The sequence below is a fragment of the Pan paniscus genome, chromosome 13 (genome assembly GCF_029289425.2).
Source record: "Pan paniscus chromosome 13, NHGRI_mPanPan1-v2.0_pri, whole genome shotgun sequence".
Classification (NCBI taxonomy): Eukaryota; Metazoa; Chordata; class Mammalia; order Primates; family Hominidae; genus Pan; species Pan paniscus.
The window spans coordinates 91163632-91178401 of NC_073262.2; the positions used below are offsets into that span (position 1 = coordinate 91163632).

The window sequence follows — 14770 nt, forward strand, 5'->3', positions numbered from 1 at the left end:
TGTTTTTTTTTTTTAAATTAAATCTCCAAATTAGTAAGTTTGTATTTCTTGATTGAATTCACTGATTTTCTTTGCAAATGCTCTAATGGTGTTAGAGTTACTCAGAGATTCTGAAGAGTGCTGAATATATTACAGTCATATCATTTTGAGCTCTTTTGAAAAGATCTTTAAAAATTAGTCAAATATAATCATAGACGAAATTTTAGTGATTGTCTTTGTTTTAGATTTTTTCCCAATGTTAATTTTCTTTTAATTAAAAAAATTTTATATTCTATTTATTACATCAAATATAAATCATTAAGTAAAAAAGTATAAAAATAACATGTGAATAAATGATTAAGTAATTCAACTAATTAAATTTTTTTAAACTTAGTTGGCATACTATTGAGTAGATATCAAATGCACAGCACTTAAAATTTAATATTTAAATGTTACTTTCTTTTTTAACAAACATTTTATTCAAATGTATCTATTCATTAACCAGCATTTAGTTTTAAATTTAATGTACTCAAAAGTAGGTGTTTCACCATTGTAAGCTCTGATGATACAAAAATAATGAATTTACTCTATATTTCTTGATGAGTTCTTAATCTAGATGCATTTTGAAAACCTAAATTTATTGACCCAGCAATCAGAGTACATTGATATTTGTCAAATATGTTGAAATGTTGGCATTTTCCTTCATGTAAGTCTTCAATTTTGAGTTAGTGATTTTACTTTAATTCAAGGAAGAGGAACTCTTTCTAGAATGTCTATATTCCCATTTCTGCACATTTTCATATATCTAATACCTTCTATGAACACATATAGTGACCAAGGACCAGCATGTGTATTTCCTACTCAAGATTTAGTCCTATCTATAAGTTAATATAAAGAGTTTTACTTTGTCATTTTTTTGCCAAAGTATAAATTAGGATGACAGTAAGAACTCATTTTGGAAATCCTTCAGGTTTTATAAATGTACTGCTCATACTTGAGGTTATGTAATAAACAAGCACTAAATTATCAGTGCTTGATAATATGGTGCAGATTTTTGTCATTGTAGGAGCTACAGCTTATCCACTGGAATTTAATATTGTGATTATTTTAGTCTGTCAGCAGAAGCAGCTTGGTATACTCTTCTTAGGTCGCTGCAATATGAGTCTGTAACAGAGGCATTTTCATCAGTTTTCAAGTAATAGTGGTTTATAGGAGAAAGAAATTATTAATACCTCTCTGCCTCAGGATTGGTGTGACCCATCATAGTGAGAGTTTAGTCAGCGTTTACATACTCCTGAGATGTGTTGTATGTTTTGGAAAGGAGACATGAAAAGAATTAAGTGAAGGAGTTAAAAGGAGAAATTGGACATCTTAGTTTTCCTAAAGGTGTTTTTCTTGTTTTGTGTTTTATTGCCTTGGAAGACGTATTGTGATTTACTTCTTTTAATGTATAAAAGCAAGACTATATTCCAAATCTAAGTGCAAATTGTTCTTGAATTAATCATATTACTATCCATTAGCAATCACAAAAAGTATAGCTAAGATGACAATCCTTATAGAAAATACAAATTTCACACATTAAATGTCAACGTCAATATTTTTTGAAGGTTAGAATGTATTGCTGTTCAAAATATTTCACCCAAGTATGGCTATCATATATTCACTCTAGTAGTCAGAAATAGACCCAATTCTCTTGGCCCTTCATCTTTTGTATTGGAAATACTTGAGAATATTGCATTGTACCCCATAAACAAATTTAATATGCATACAGTGCGTTATTATTCAAATAGTATAAAATAATTTACATTCCAAAAATATGTGTCATTTTCTCTATGTCTTCACATTCACCCAGTTTAAGAAGAACATATTAAGGGTATCAAATTAGTTTCTGTTAACAGCATTTAAAAAAATCCAAATTTAATGTTGAAACTACTTTGTTAGTAATACAATATTTCCTTCCAGTTTGTACTTGTATGTTTCATGGTAAAATAAATCTTTGATTTTGTTCTATTTATAATACTGATTCCAAATTTTAAACTCCCGTGAAAAATAAGATACGTACAAAACTACACTAATGGAGGCAAAATATCATTGAAGATTGAGAAGTCTTACTCCACGTAAGTGCAGATTCAAAAAAAGCCAATCTGTTTCATGTAAATGTTAACATTTTTTTCTCCCCCTTATGCATTCCTCAAAATATTGGGGAAAATATGTGGGCTATATTAATAAAGTTCAAAAATTAAATTGAAAATATTAGTAACACAAATATAAATAACAAGATACAAATAATATATAATACAATTACTTTTAATATATTCTATCCTTTTATTTCTAATATTTTTAACACTTATCTAAGAAACATTTTGATTTACTGCATTTGAGACTATTTATATCCAAAACTCCTGAGAGAAGACCTTCAATCAGTGTTTCCTCAAATTTAGAATAAAGATTTATCATAATATTATATTGATTTCCAAATGAACATAGTAAGTTGGTTAATTTCAGCTTCATACAAATGCAGTTGTTAGTATAATATGATAATTTCCCTTTAGAATAGCTAAATCTTGATGCTACAATATAATATTTGCAAAGAGTTAAAGAGCAGATTATATTTTATTGTTCTAGGAATTAAGAAAAATAACCTATAATACATGAGAGCATAAAGTGAAAGAAGAAAGATACTTGTTTTAAATCACAAATGAATGCAATTACTCATAGCCCACTGATGTGGTTTTTATATGTTCTTTTAAAATTTGGTATCATTTTTATTATTTGAAAACTTTAAAAAGAAAAGCTAGGGATTTTTATACCAAAGAAAGAATCCTATAATCACGCCCCAACTAAATTGTTCTTCTATCTGAGTGGTTATTCTTTGTCATTTTGGCAAAGAATCTCAGAATTAGAAATACTCTGTGTCCTAAATTACCATACAAATGGTAATGCGTGAATATGACACCATGGAAACCTAAAATTTAACTCTGTGTATTTTTTATTGCAGACAAAACATGGATGCATACACCTGAAGCTTTATCAAAACATTTCATTCCCTATAATGCAAAGGTAAAAATAGTTCATTTATTATTTAATTTTATTTTGTTATAGTATCATTACTAATTCATGGCTAATCTCAGATTGTTTATGTATTGACATTTCCTGGTTATTGATTCCTGAAAAAAGTTTACATAAATAAAATAATTGTGGCATGGGAAGTTATTTTTCTCTGTAGAATAGTTTCTCTTTTTAAAAGTATATTATTTAAAATTACTGTTTAAGTCAAACATGTGTTTTCTTCAAGTGATTTTTGTTATTGTTAAAAACATTTGCAATATCATGGCTTGTAGAAACTCAAACCACTAACAAATTAGCTTTCTTTAAAAACATTAATGTTACATTATACAACCTAAATATAAAAACCTGCAAATGAGAGAAATGAGCTGCAATTTTCATAAATGTAATTATCATTCAAGAAAAAAGGAACAAAGTTTAAATTTTTATTTTATTTTATTTTATTGAGATGAAGGTGTGCTCTGTAGGCGAGGCTGGAGTGCACTGGGGAGATCTTGGCTCTCTGCAACCTCCATCTCCTGGGTTCAAGTGATTCTCCCACTTCAGCCTCTGGAGTAGCTGGAATTACAGGCATGTGCCACCATGCTTTTTAGAAGAGACGGGGTTTCACCGTGTTGCCCATGCTGGTCTCGAACTCCTGACCTCAAGTGGTCCACCTGCCTCAGCCCCCCAAAGTGCTGGGATTACAGGTAGAAGCCACTCTGCCCAGCCTAAATTATTTTTAAAAAGCACACAAAAAGGTGCCTTTTAAAAATTCTTTTGTTCAAGTTGCTGCATTTTAATAGAGAAATGGAAACATTAATCTACGCTCTGTGTCTTTAAAGATTTCATTTGTTGTTGAAAAAAATGAGTGAATTCAGTTTAAAACAGGGACTTTAAAGAAAGGTGCTATTTTGTAGTTAATTATCACCAAACTTGTAATAATTTTCAGAGAGATCTGAGTCAAAATTTCGAAGAGACAGAAATGAGTTAAAGAGGGGATTGGAAATATTAGCATCAAATTTAAAAGCAACTGAACTTTGGAGACAGAATAGGGGAAAACAAAACTATAATATCTTTATAAGAGAACTTAAACGTTTATGGATTAGTGAAGTATACACTGGGATACAGTGAGATTAGGCATAGCAATTATTTCAGGAAAAATTAAAGAATGTTTATTGAGGAGAAAATTAACGGTGTTTGGTAGGAAACATCTAGAGTTCTTATCTAAGTCTGAATCAGAACAAAGAAACATTTAAAAGCCTATGTAGAAGAAGTTCTTCCAGAGCTGTTGTTCAGCAGTGAAATTTGGAGAGTGCACCATCTCTTATTTTTTTCTTGCTGACTTACCAGCAAAGAAATCTGAAATATTTTCTGTGTAAACATATTATACTTGAAATCACTGCAGTGCTTATGAATTTTTCTATAAACTTAACATAAAGGCTGATTGCCCTAATTTAGCATGAAAAGTTTAGTTAACTGAATGAGAAAAATTGTTTATGTTATCCATCATTTCCACAGATATTGTTTGTATTAGCTATTGGTATACTATATGAAATCTATACTGAAAAAATGTTAATCTGGAAAGCTGCTATGATTTTAAAATGCATGCTCAATTTTTTATATTATCAATCATAGTGGAATTATATGCTCCAGTTGAAACCATTAATATTATTTTTATGTGACTGATATGCCTCATTTTGAAAAACAGCTTTATAAAAGATTAAAAGGTTATATTATAATTAGATCTACCTTTAACTCTGCCAATCATTCTGCTTGTCTACATGGAAAAGTTGCCAGTGCCAATTCACAGGTGCATAACAATTTTAAGACATTCTACAGGAAGTAGAGGGTGCAAAAACATCTTCCCAGACTGGGAACAGTAAAATATGGAAGGGCAGGATGATTTTGTCTACTATAATATGGCCTCATGAGTGATAATATATATTGTATGTGTACCAAGTAGCATTAAATTCATTTGAAGAATGTTAGTTTTTTTCTGAAGTCCTTTGTTTGTGGCACTTATTAGGATGACCTCATAGTAGAGTTACTTTTTAAGATATCCTGTATCTCTTGTTATAGAATATGCCACTTGAAAACCAAATCCTTGACCACAGAAAGTAGCTTGGCACAATAGAAAAAAAAAAATACAGACTCTAGAGCTAGATTCCTTGGTTTATATCATGACTCCAACACTTATTTACTGTATGCCTTTGGGAAAATTGCTTAACCTTTCTATGTCTGTGATTACTCATCAGTAAATAGGGATAGTAACAATAGTAATTTCTCACTTGAGTTGTTATAGACATAAGGAAGTTAGTGCTACAACAGTGTCTGAAAGAGTGGAATTTTTTTCTCAGGCAACCATCAGTTCTGTCCCTCAGTTCTGTTCTTAGAGCCATTCAATTCACTGGATCTGGCTCATCCAGATTATCCAGGATAATCTTTACATAAAGTGAACTGATTAGAGATGTTAATCGTATCTATGAAATAACTTTACAGCAACACCTAGATTAGAATTTGATTGAATAACTGGGCACTATAACTTAGCCAAGTTGACACATAAAACTGATCTCATACAAGTATTAATGATGGACAAGGTTAAAAAGGCAAATTGGGAAGGCTTTGAATGGCAAAGGCAACAGTTTGGATTGTAAATGAATCCAACAGGATTTTAGGAAGATAAATCGGTAGTGATAAAAAAGTCAGTTTGGATCAAGAGTGTTAGAATGACATTAAACCTCTTAGGAAGTTATTTTAATGATCCAAGTATGTGGTAATAAGTTTACCATAGGGTAGTAGATAAATTTGCAGTGGAAAATAAAGATGTGCTTAATATTCCAGAGGAAGAATTGATATAAAATAGGAATGGTATATAAGTAGAGAATAAGAAAAAATATCTATTTTCATCCTGGCTAAAAGAGAGAATCATCATACCATTAAAAGATTCCTACTACTTCACTTACTTTTGGCATCCACTGGTTACAAATTAATCTGATAAATTTAACAGAACTACTTAAGAATTATTATTCTCCCTGGAGAAATATGTAATAACATTTATGTTTAAATGTCTTCAGTTTTAAAGCATTAGTGTTCTGTTTTATTTTATAATTCTTTTTTAGAACACATTTTATTTCTACATTCTTTCAATTTATGGAACATTGATTTCAAAAATTCACATTTAATATTCATAGTGTAATGATTTGAGATCATTTGTCGATATAAAATAATAAATGGTTTAAAATAAGCATTGTTCTATGTAGGGTTCATTAGTTTTGGAGTTTTCTTTAATGTGCAGTGACAGCATTAATATTAGTTCATTGGGAATCTTTTATATTATCCTGTGTACTCTGTAGTGATGTTTCCAAGCTAAAGGTTATTACCTATGAAAAAATGTGGTCATGAAATCAGGTAGTAGGTCATAGGGACATATATTTAGAGATGGGTAGCAAGGGCAAAAAAGGTGATTGCAGTTCAAGCTGAGTAGGAGCTGGAGGAGAAGAGTACTGAGAATTTGGATGTATTTTGAAAGTAAAGTTGACAGAATCAATAGATTAGGTATTAGTTTCTATTGCTACTATAATTAGAACGTTAATGCAGAAATTTAAAAAATTCTGTTCCCTTCAATTTTTTATGAGAATGCTAAACTCTCTTTTCTATAAAGATAAAATGCTGGCAGACTTGTATTTTAATCAATTTATTTTTCTGTTAGAGTGAGACAGTCATTTCCTAGATGAAGAATTGTGACAAATGTTTCATTGAAACTTTTTTTATTGAATGTTTTATTCTAAAATGTATAATTATCCCCCAAAAAGTTTAATGTATTTATCCTTTTATGAAAAATCTATCTTTAAGATATACAAAAATGCAAGGATGTTTAAGAATGAAGTTATAAAGAGATTACTACCTTACTTTGCATGAGGCAGCAGTAAAGAGAGTCAGTATTCCTTGATTATCTGTCTACTGTGTTCCAAGCTCTAAAAGTGAGCAAATGTAAAACAAATAGTAACATGGACCTTCACCTTAAAAACTTATGATGTCCCTGTGGAGAGGAAACAGTCATATGAAACATAGAAAGAATTTTGGAAGAAAAGTACATAATGATAACCAACATCTATGTCGTTATCTTCTGAACTATGGAACATCTTAAAATCAAATATAGAAATATAATATAACGCATTCCTTGCAAACCCTTTCAAAACCATGTCAGGGAGTTTTACAAGTGAGAAAACTACATAGTTAATCAACAACAAAATAAAATACAAATGTCAAGGAGAGGTTTACAAAGAAAGATTACCTTACATTTCAAAGTTTTCTAGAGGTATCAGAATTTTACATATGACACGTGCACTGTTTGCCACTTCGTTTGTTTAATCAGAGAGAAGGCTTGCTGGCCCAGTGAGTTGTGTGGTTTCTAGTGTGGCTTTCTCATCTTTACAACCTAAATTTGCCAACAAAAATTACCTATGAGCCTTTATTTGGGTTCAAAATACAAACAAAATGACAAAGAACAAAAACACTGCCTTCATCCCCTCCACACACAAAATATGTAATATCAGATGTGACAGTAAGATATTAGAACTTGAGGATTCTAACCCTTAGTTGGTTGAAAACCACGTTGGACACTTATGTTTCAAACTTTTAACTAAACCTGCCCAATAGTAATCATAGAAAAATCAGAACCTACGTATCTGACATGCTCAGATGCACCCCTCAAGAGTAAGCTCTATACCAACAACTCCACTGATTCTACCAGAATGTTATAGCCATATGGTTGCTGCATCCTATTACAGTAATTAGAGCAGCCATTTCTGGGTCAAACTATTTGGGTTCAAACTTCTCCTCTCTCAACTGTTATCAGAATTATGTAACTTTTCTGTCCTTGAGTTTTTTTACTTGTAAATGAGATTAATAACTACAAATATCAAACTGGTTTGTTAGGAGATTTAAGTGAGTTAATATTTTTTTTAAAACTTAGATCAGTGTTTGGTATGACAAAAGTTTATTGTTATTAATATAGTTGTTATAGAAAGTGTTCTGTCAACTCTGGAGTTGACACTAGTCATTACTATCTCTTGAGAATAATGTAGCATTGAAAAACAGAGAATGAACTACTTAGAATGTGTATCAGGTATTTTATTTTTTCTGTTTGCATCAACTGAAGTACTTGCAGTGACCACTCTGAAAGGTTCTATGGGGAAGGAATGCTTTTTCCTGAAGCACAACAGGAGACTCAATACGGCCACCTTGGTGGAATTATATGCAAGAGAATGCTTTGATCATTAAAGAATAATACTGTTGTGATTATACTTTCCTATTACCTTGAAGTAATAGGAGATACTTTGAGGTAACAGCATTCTGGAGCAAAATATTAATGCAAAGATTGTCCTGGTCTTAAAATCAAATATAGAAAGATAAGGCAGTCCTTGTAAACCTTTTGAAACCATTAGGGAGTTTTACAAGTAATCAGTTAATGAAGAGAGAAAGTTACAACATTATTTGGCTTAATGAGTCATAGTAAAGATGGGTCTTAATATAAAAAAATCATTTTACTAATGCTCTTTAAATTGTTTTTTGAGAACATATGATAAATTACCCTTCAATGAAATATTAAGATTGGTATATGACATAATTGAAAAAAATTCAGGTTTTAGAAATAAATGACATCTATTAGTGTGTCAAAAAAAGGAAATGAAAGAAAAATCTTCAGATTCAACTCTTTGGAATCGTTGAAAGTTGGGCAAAAGGCACACCTCTGTAATCGATGAGATGCCTTGTTGAAACATCCCAAATGGTTTTGAATTGCAATTTCATGAGATTCTTTAGAGCAGTTTTATACAAGCAGCAAACATAAGCACTTGCCAGTTTTGCTGGTTGTAGAAACCAGGGGAAATATAAGAAACGTAAAGAGCTCAATTGCATTTCCAGATAATCCATATCATTTATCCAAAAATGAGTCTTTAATTTCAAAGCATAGGAACCACTTTAAAATTTGGTGTTACATGACCTTTAAAAAACATTTTATTAGATTTTAGAACTGGTCTTTAATAATGCTAATATATATCATTTATATTCATTTCAAACATTTTAAAATTAAAGAATGAGCATATAAATTGAAGCTTAACCATCATTTTTCTAATTAAACAAATAATATATACTATAATATGTATTGATAATTTGGGATCTGTTACCACTTGGAATTTTTGCTTTATGTGCCAAAGTAATACTGACACGTGTTTAAAAGGAAATTAGAAATCTGTAAAATATTACCTTTCCCTTGTCCTCTCTACAGTGGGAAACTATATGGTGTTTTTTATGCCAAAAAATATGAAAGCAAATAAAAGTGTAGTAATAACTGGAATTTTGTTCAATTGTGACTTGTATTAATAGCTAGTATGTGCTTACAAAATACAAGAACAAATGGAAAAAAGGAAATGGCAATAAATACCTAACATTGCATGGCTTCTGGATTCTTGAGATAAACTTTCAGTTAATTCTGAAGGTTGTCATCATTACAAACTATTATTCTACATCTGAGAGTACTCTAACAAGTGTTATATAGCTGCTAGAAATTATTGAATAGGAACTAAAAACTTTTATTAGTACTCATTACATTTCAGTATTTACTATAGTATCGTTTTATTTTTTTAAAAAAGGCAGTATATGTGTTATGGATTCAAAGACAGTTTTGAAAAGGACTTTAGTATTCATTATTCAAACTCGGTTATTTTCTTGATAAGGTCATTCAAGACCCAGAGAAGTTGTGATTTGTTTAAGCTTACACAGGAAGATAGTAGCAAAATTAGGTGTTGAATGAAGTATCCGATCCTGTTCAACATCCGTTTGTCTATTTATTGCGATATACTGTTCCTAATTTTGGAGAGTACTTAACCAGCAGATGAAAGACCTAAAGACAAGTAAAATATGTATATGTGTCTGCCACTTGTATATGTTGTATGTGAAATTGCTTCATCTGTGGAGCCCTGCCCCTGTCTGTTAAATGATTCTCTGGACATCATTTTAAAGTAGGCAGGGGTTTGGCAGAGATGTGAGTGAGCTAAGTAGACTAAGTAAAGTCTATGTATTAGCCTCCCTAACACAGGGGCCACATGTCTAAGCTTCCATGAAGTATTGTATCTTTCTTTCTTCTGCTTTGCTTAATGATATTTTTATTAACATAATTCCTGGATAAAAATGCTTTGGTGTTATCTATGTCCTTAAATGGTTCTTCACCTTCAGAGCATCTAGTGATACATAGGACATTTTCTGAAAGTTGAACATATTTGTCATTTATTTCATATTTCTGCATTGATGTGTTTGGCCCTAGATGAAATAATTTTTATTTTATTTTTCAGAGAGGGTCTTACTGTGTCACCCAGGCTGAAATGCAGTGGCACAATTTTAGTTCACTGCAACCTCTGCCTCCTGGGCTCAGGTGATCCTCATACTTCAGCCTCCTGAGTAGCTGGGACTACAGGCCTGCACCACCACGCCTGGCTAATTTGTTTGTAGAGATGGGGTTTCGCCATGTTGCTTATGCTGGTCTTGAACTCCTGAGCTCAAGCGATCCACCCAACTTGACCTCCCAAAGTGCTGGGATTACAGGGATGAGCCACCATGCCTAGCCGAAATAATTTTAAAAAGCTTGTTCATAGCTAGAGAATGTAAAGAAAGAAAGGACTGATTTGGTCTCAAAAGGGTCAAGCAATAGCATTCTGAAGACTGGACTGTGAGACTTAAGGATCTGAGCAGAAAGGAGAAGTAGAGATTACAGTTTTGGAGGAAAAAAAAACATGTTTCCAAAAAGTAAAAAACATTTAATGTTTTGATCAATACCATTTCAGTAATGGTGTTTTGATGAGCCACTAAAATCAGCATATAAGTGACTAAAATCAGCATAAAAGAAAATTAGCAAACAGGTGAGCATTTTGTTTTGTTTTGTTTTTGTTTTCTTAACAGAGAACGTAGGAGAAATGAGAATGAAGAGGAAAGGATTGTTAAGAGAAGTAAAATGTGGCAGAAAACACCAAGGTTTTGGAAATAATTTAGATGTGAACACAGAAATTGATGTTATCAATGGATTATGTGGTTGCTTTTCAAATATTGATTAGGAAAATGGTAGGTGAAAGCAATTTGCCTCCAGATTCACTCTTTGTCATTTCATTCAAAAGGTCTAAGATGAGGCAGGTGGCCAGCACACTCTAGAGACACTAAATCTCTTCAGAAGACAAACTAAGATTTCTATTCATGACATTCTTTCATTTTAAGAGACATTTTAAAGGAAATAATGTCTCATCCCTTAGGCAACATATACATAAATTCACATATTTTACATCAAAATAAAGTCATGTTTGTCTTTCTTGTAGTATTTTGAACTACAGGAAACTTCATTTCCAGAGCTGTTATGCATATTTTTACATTTAAGAATAGTCTCCTGTTGTGCACTTATTTCTTCAGTTTCCAGAAAAGTGTGTATCATCTATTTTTTTCTTTTTGCTAGAACTAAGTGGTTTATTTTTCTAAACCTTTAAATCATTTTCATAAACGTAAACATAGACTCCAGATAGTATATCAGATAGTATTAAAACACCTCCTCTTTCAATATCTTGCACAGATGTGATCGCAAAGCAGTACAAAGAGGTTGCTGGGATATGGTGTAATTCATACAAGCAAAATCTGAGGAAAAATATATCTCCAAGTATGGAAAACGCAGGATAACACAATGAAAAATCAACTGTTTACATTATTAGGTCTTCAAAGTGTTATATATTTAAGAACAATAACTTTTATTTTGAAAACACAATATGTGCTAATTATGAAAATTTAAGCAGTACAGTTAAGCACAGAATTAAACACATTGCTGAAACTCTATCAGGCAGAAATAACCCAGTATTGACTTTTGGTTAACAGTATTCCAGGCATTTCTTTGCATAAATACAAGTGCAAGAATGGAAATACTGATTAAAAAAATAGCATTTAACATATAAACAAGACTCCACCAATAATTTTCTAAGCATTTCACATCTGTCATCTCATTTAATCCTTAGAAAAGCCCAGTGAGATTGGACTATTTATACGTCCCATTTAACAGCTAAACGATAACATGAAACTGTAAGTAAGGAAAGTGATGCTGGGGATGAATGGATAGATTCATAGGAAGAATTAACTTTAAAAAAAAAAGAAATTGTAGCATGGATACTATTTTAAAATAACGTTGAACTTGAATTTAACAGAAGAAAAAAAGTGAAGTGAATCGAAGGTGTTACCAAATTTTTTATATGTCTATCTCTTTGCCAAAAGCGATATTAGTTCCTAAAAGGTTGTTTTAAGGTTCAAGAAGATGATTATGAAAGTCATTAAGTGTTTGGCATCATCGTGTTTTTTCCTTAATAGCACATTTCAAATTTTGACAGTAATGCATATCATACATGAATGATGAAGTGAATAGCTGACTTAAATTTCTGCCTGGTAGCATAGTCCACCCCAGTTTTTGTTTCTTATTTTAGTCTTACTTGCCAGGATTTGCAACGTTTACATTTTGTTCTGAAATTATGATTTCCATAGCAGTTTAATCTAAATTACATGTTGAAATGCATTCAGATAACCAAACACTTTATTTACTATTTCTTCTTCTCTATTTACGAGACCTATGTTTATAAATTTCAGTTTTCCTCCTCAAGATGTTTTTCTAAAAATGACCCAACGACTTGGAAGTTTTGTGGGGTATTTCAAACTTGAGAATATCTATCATCTTTATGTTTGGATCTTTCTTTGTCTCAGAACATTAGTCATTGTTGCACAGTCTTCCTTTATTCTCCTGTAGAAAAAAATCTGAATCCATCCCAATTTCCCTCCTTGAAGGGGTCTTACTTTTTCTTCAATGCCTGAGACTTCATTTTTTATCCTTACATTTTAGTTATATAATTGATATGTTTTAATGCTGATTGTCCTGTTCCATTGTTCCTCTGGGTTCTATCGTTAGAACATTTTCTTCTTTTTTCTACTCCCCTTGGGAAGTCTCTTTTACACCCACGACTTAAATCACCATCCATCTCTTGATGACTTTCCTGCCTAAATATCACCCCTAAACTCCAGACCCAAACATTTGTCTAGCAGACACATAACTTTTAAAAGACTTTAATATAACATAAGGACAAATCCCCAATCAGGCTTATGAGAGTCTTCAATAACCTTATCCTCCTCTATCTGAGCCAGAAACACCACTAAGAACTGTTGGTTTCCGGTGACACCAACTCAATCTGGCTTCAGCAAGAAAGGGAATACATTGGTTTACATAAAAGAACACCTCACAGGGAGGGCTGTCTCTAGGCCAACTTGATTCAGGGCTCATTTGATAAACTCTCCTTCAGTTTTCATTGGGTTGCGTCAGTTCTCAGACTCTTCCTACTGGCCCCTGGTAGAGTCAGATTTACATGACAACTCTCAGATCTACTTCTCTAATAACTCAAACTCACCTTCCTGAATAGAATCTTGCTGACCCTTGTGGGTTTGATATGGATCATGTGCCCTTCTTAGCCAGTCTCTGGATAATGTGTTCATGCCAGCCAGTGAATGATGAACTCATTGACTTAACCCATGTGACATAATGCATTCCCAGACAACAAGGACTGATTGTGGAGAAAGGGTAGGTCCCTAAAGGAAAGCCAAGCCAGTTACTGGAAGAAAGGAGAAAGGATGTTATAGATACAAATACCATTAAAAAGCACTCTTCCACAGGTATCAGCTGTGACCAGTGTTCCCCTCCCTTACCATCTACATCTCATTAAACATTCAGACTTCTTGTTTGTTTCAAAACCTCTTGAATATGTGTATTTCTCTACATAGCTACTACTGTCCACCTGGTGTCGGTCAGTGCTTCTCCTAATGTCTATGATGAAACAGCAGATTTTTTCCCTAGTCTATCACAGACTCATATTTTTCAAAAATCTTATAGTAATATATATATTCAAAAGGATGCCTCCTTTGTTAAAATGCTATAACAATTGGTAAATGCTGACTCTCAATGTCTATATTTATCTGGCATGCAGCACTTGGTGTCAACTGCTATAGGCCACCGTCATCTGTCTCACACACAGACCCGTACAGTAGTGTCCACCCATCAGGTGGACCTCCTCTTCTTCCAGTTCCGATGCTGCTCCAAAAGAGGAGCGAGCATTTTCAAATGAAAATCTAGTCATTTTATCTTCCAACCTGAATATCTTTAAGTAGCATCACATTTTTCTCATAATCTATTCCTCTCTCCTTAGCATGACTTTTGGTTTGTCTTCTCAAGCTTCATCTCTCTTATATGTTCTTTTTTTTCTATGTGCTCCTTTGTTTTTTCTCACAATCTCTTTCCACTCTTGCTCTCCTCAGGGGCTCTGTCTTTACCTTGAACATACACAGACTCCACTATACTTCCTTGCTAAATGTCAATGCTCTGCTTAGCTTGTTCCTCCTGGAAGACTTACCTGATACCACAGTCCTCTCAACTAAATCACTGACTCAAGGGTTTTTGTGGTATCCTGTGCTTAACCACCCTGTCCTAATTCTTCTAATCCTATTTTGTAAATTGCTTATTTAGTTGTCAGTATGTGTGCTTTCACTAGACCAAAGGATCTTGGGAGGTAAGGCCAGATCTTGTTCATCATTATATCTCTGCCCCTAACACTATGACTAATACCTTACTTTCACCAGTTACTGTGGAGATTTGGTCAATTAATGGGTCCATCTGAGGAAATGTAAA

At 32.4% G+C, this 14770-nt stretch overlaps 1 protein-coding gene across 46 annotated transcripts in view; it reads left to right on the forward strand.

Moving 5' to 3' along the window:
- The window catches only part of GULP1 (GULP PTB domain containing engulfment adaptor 1), a 308404-nt gene that overhangs the window by 190150 nt on the left and 103484 nt on the right, over positions 1 to 14770 (forward strand). For all 46 annotated transcript variants that reach the window (XM_055108854.2, XM_055108855.2, XM_063595470.1 and 43 more), the window contains one exon: positions 2978 to 3039. In XM_055108854.2, the coding sequence (XP_054964829.1) occupies positions 2978 to 3039 (62 nt within the window). The remainder of the gene's footprint in view (positions 1 to 2977; positions 3040 to 14770) is intronic.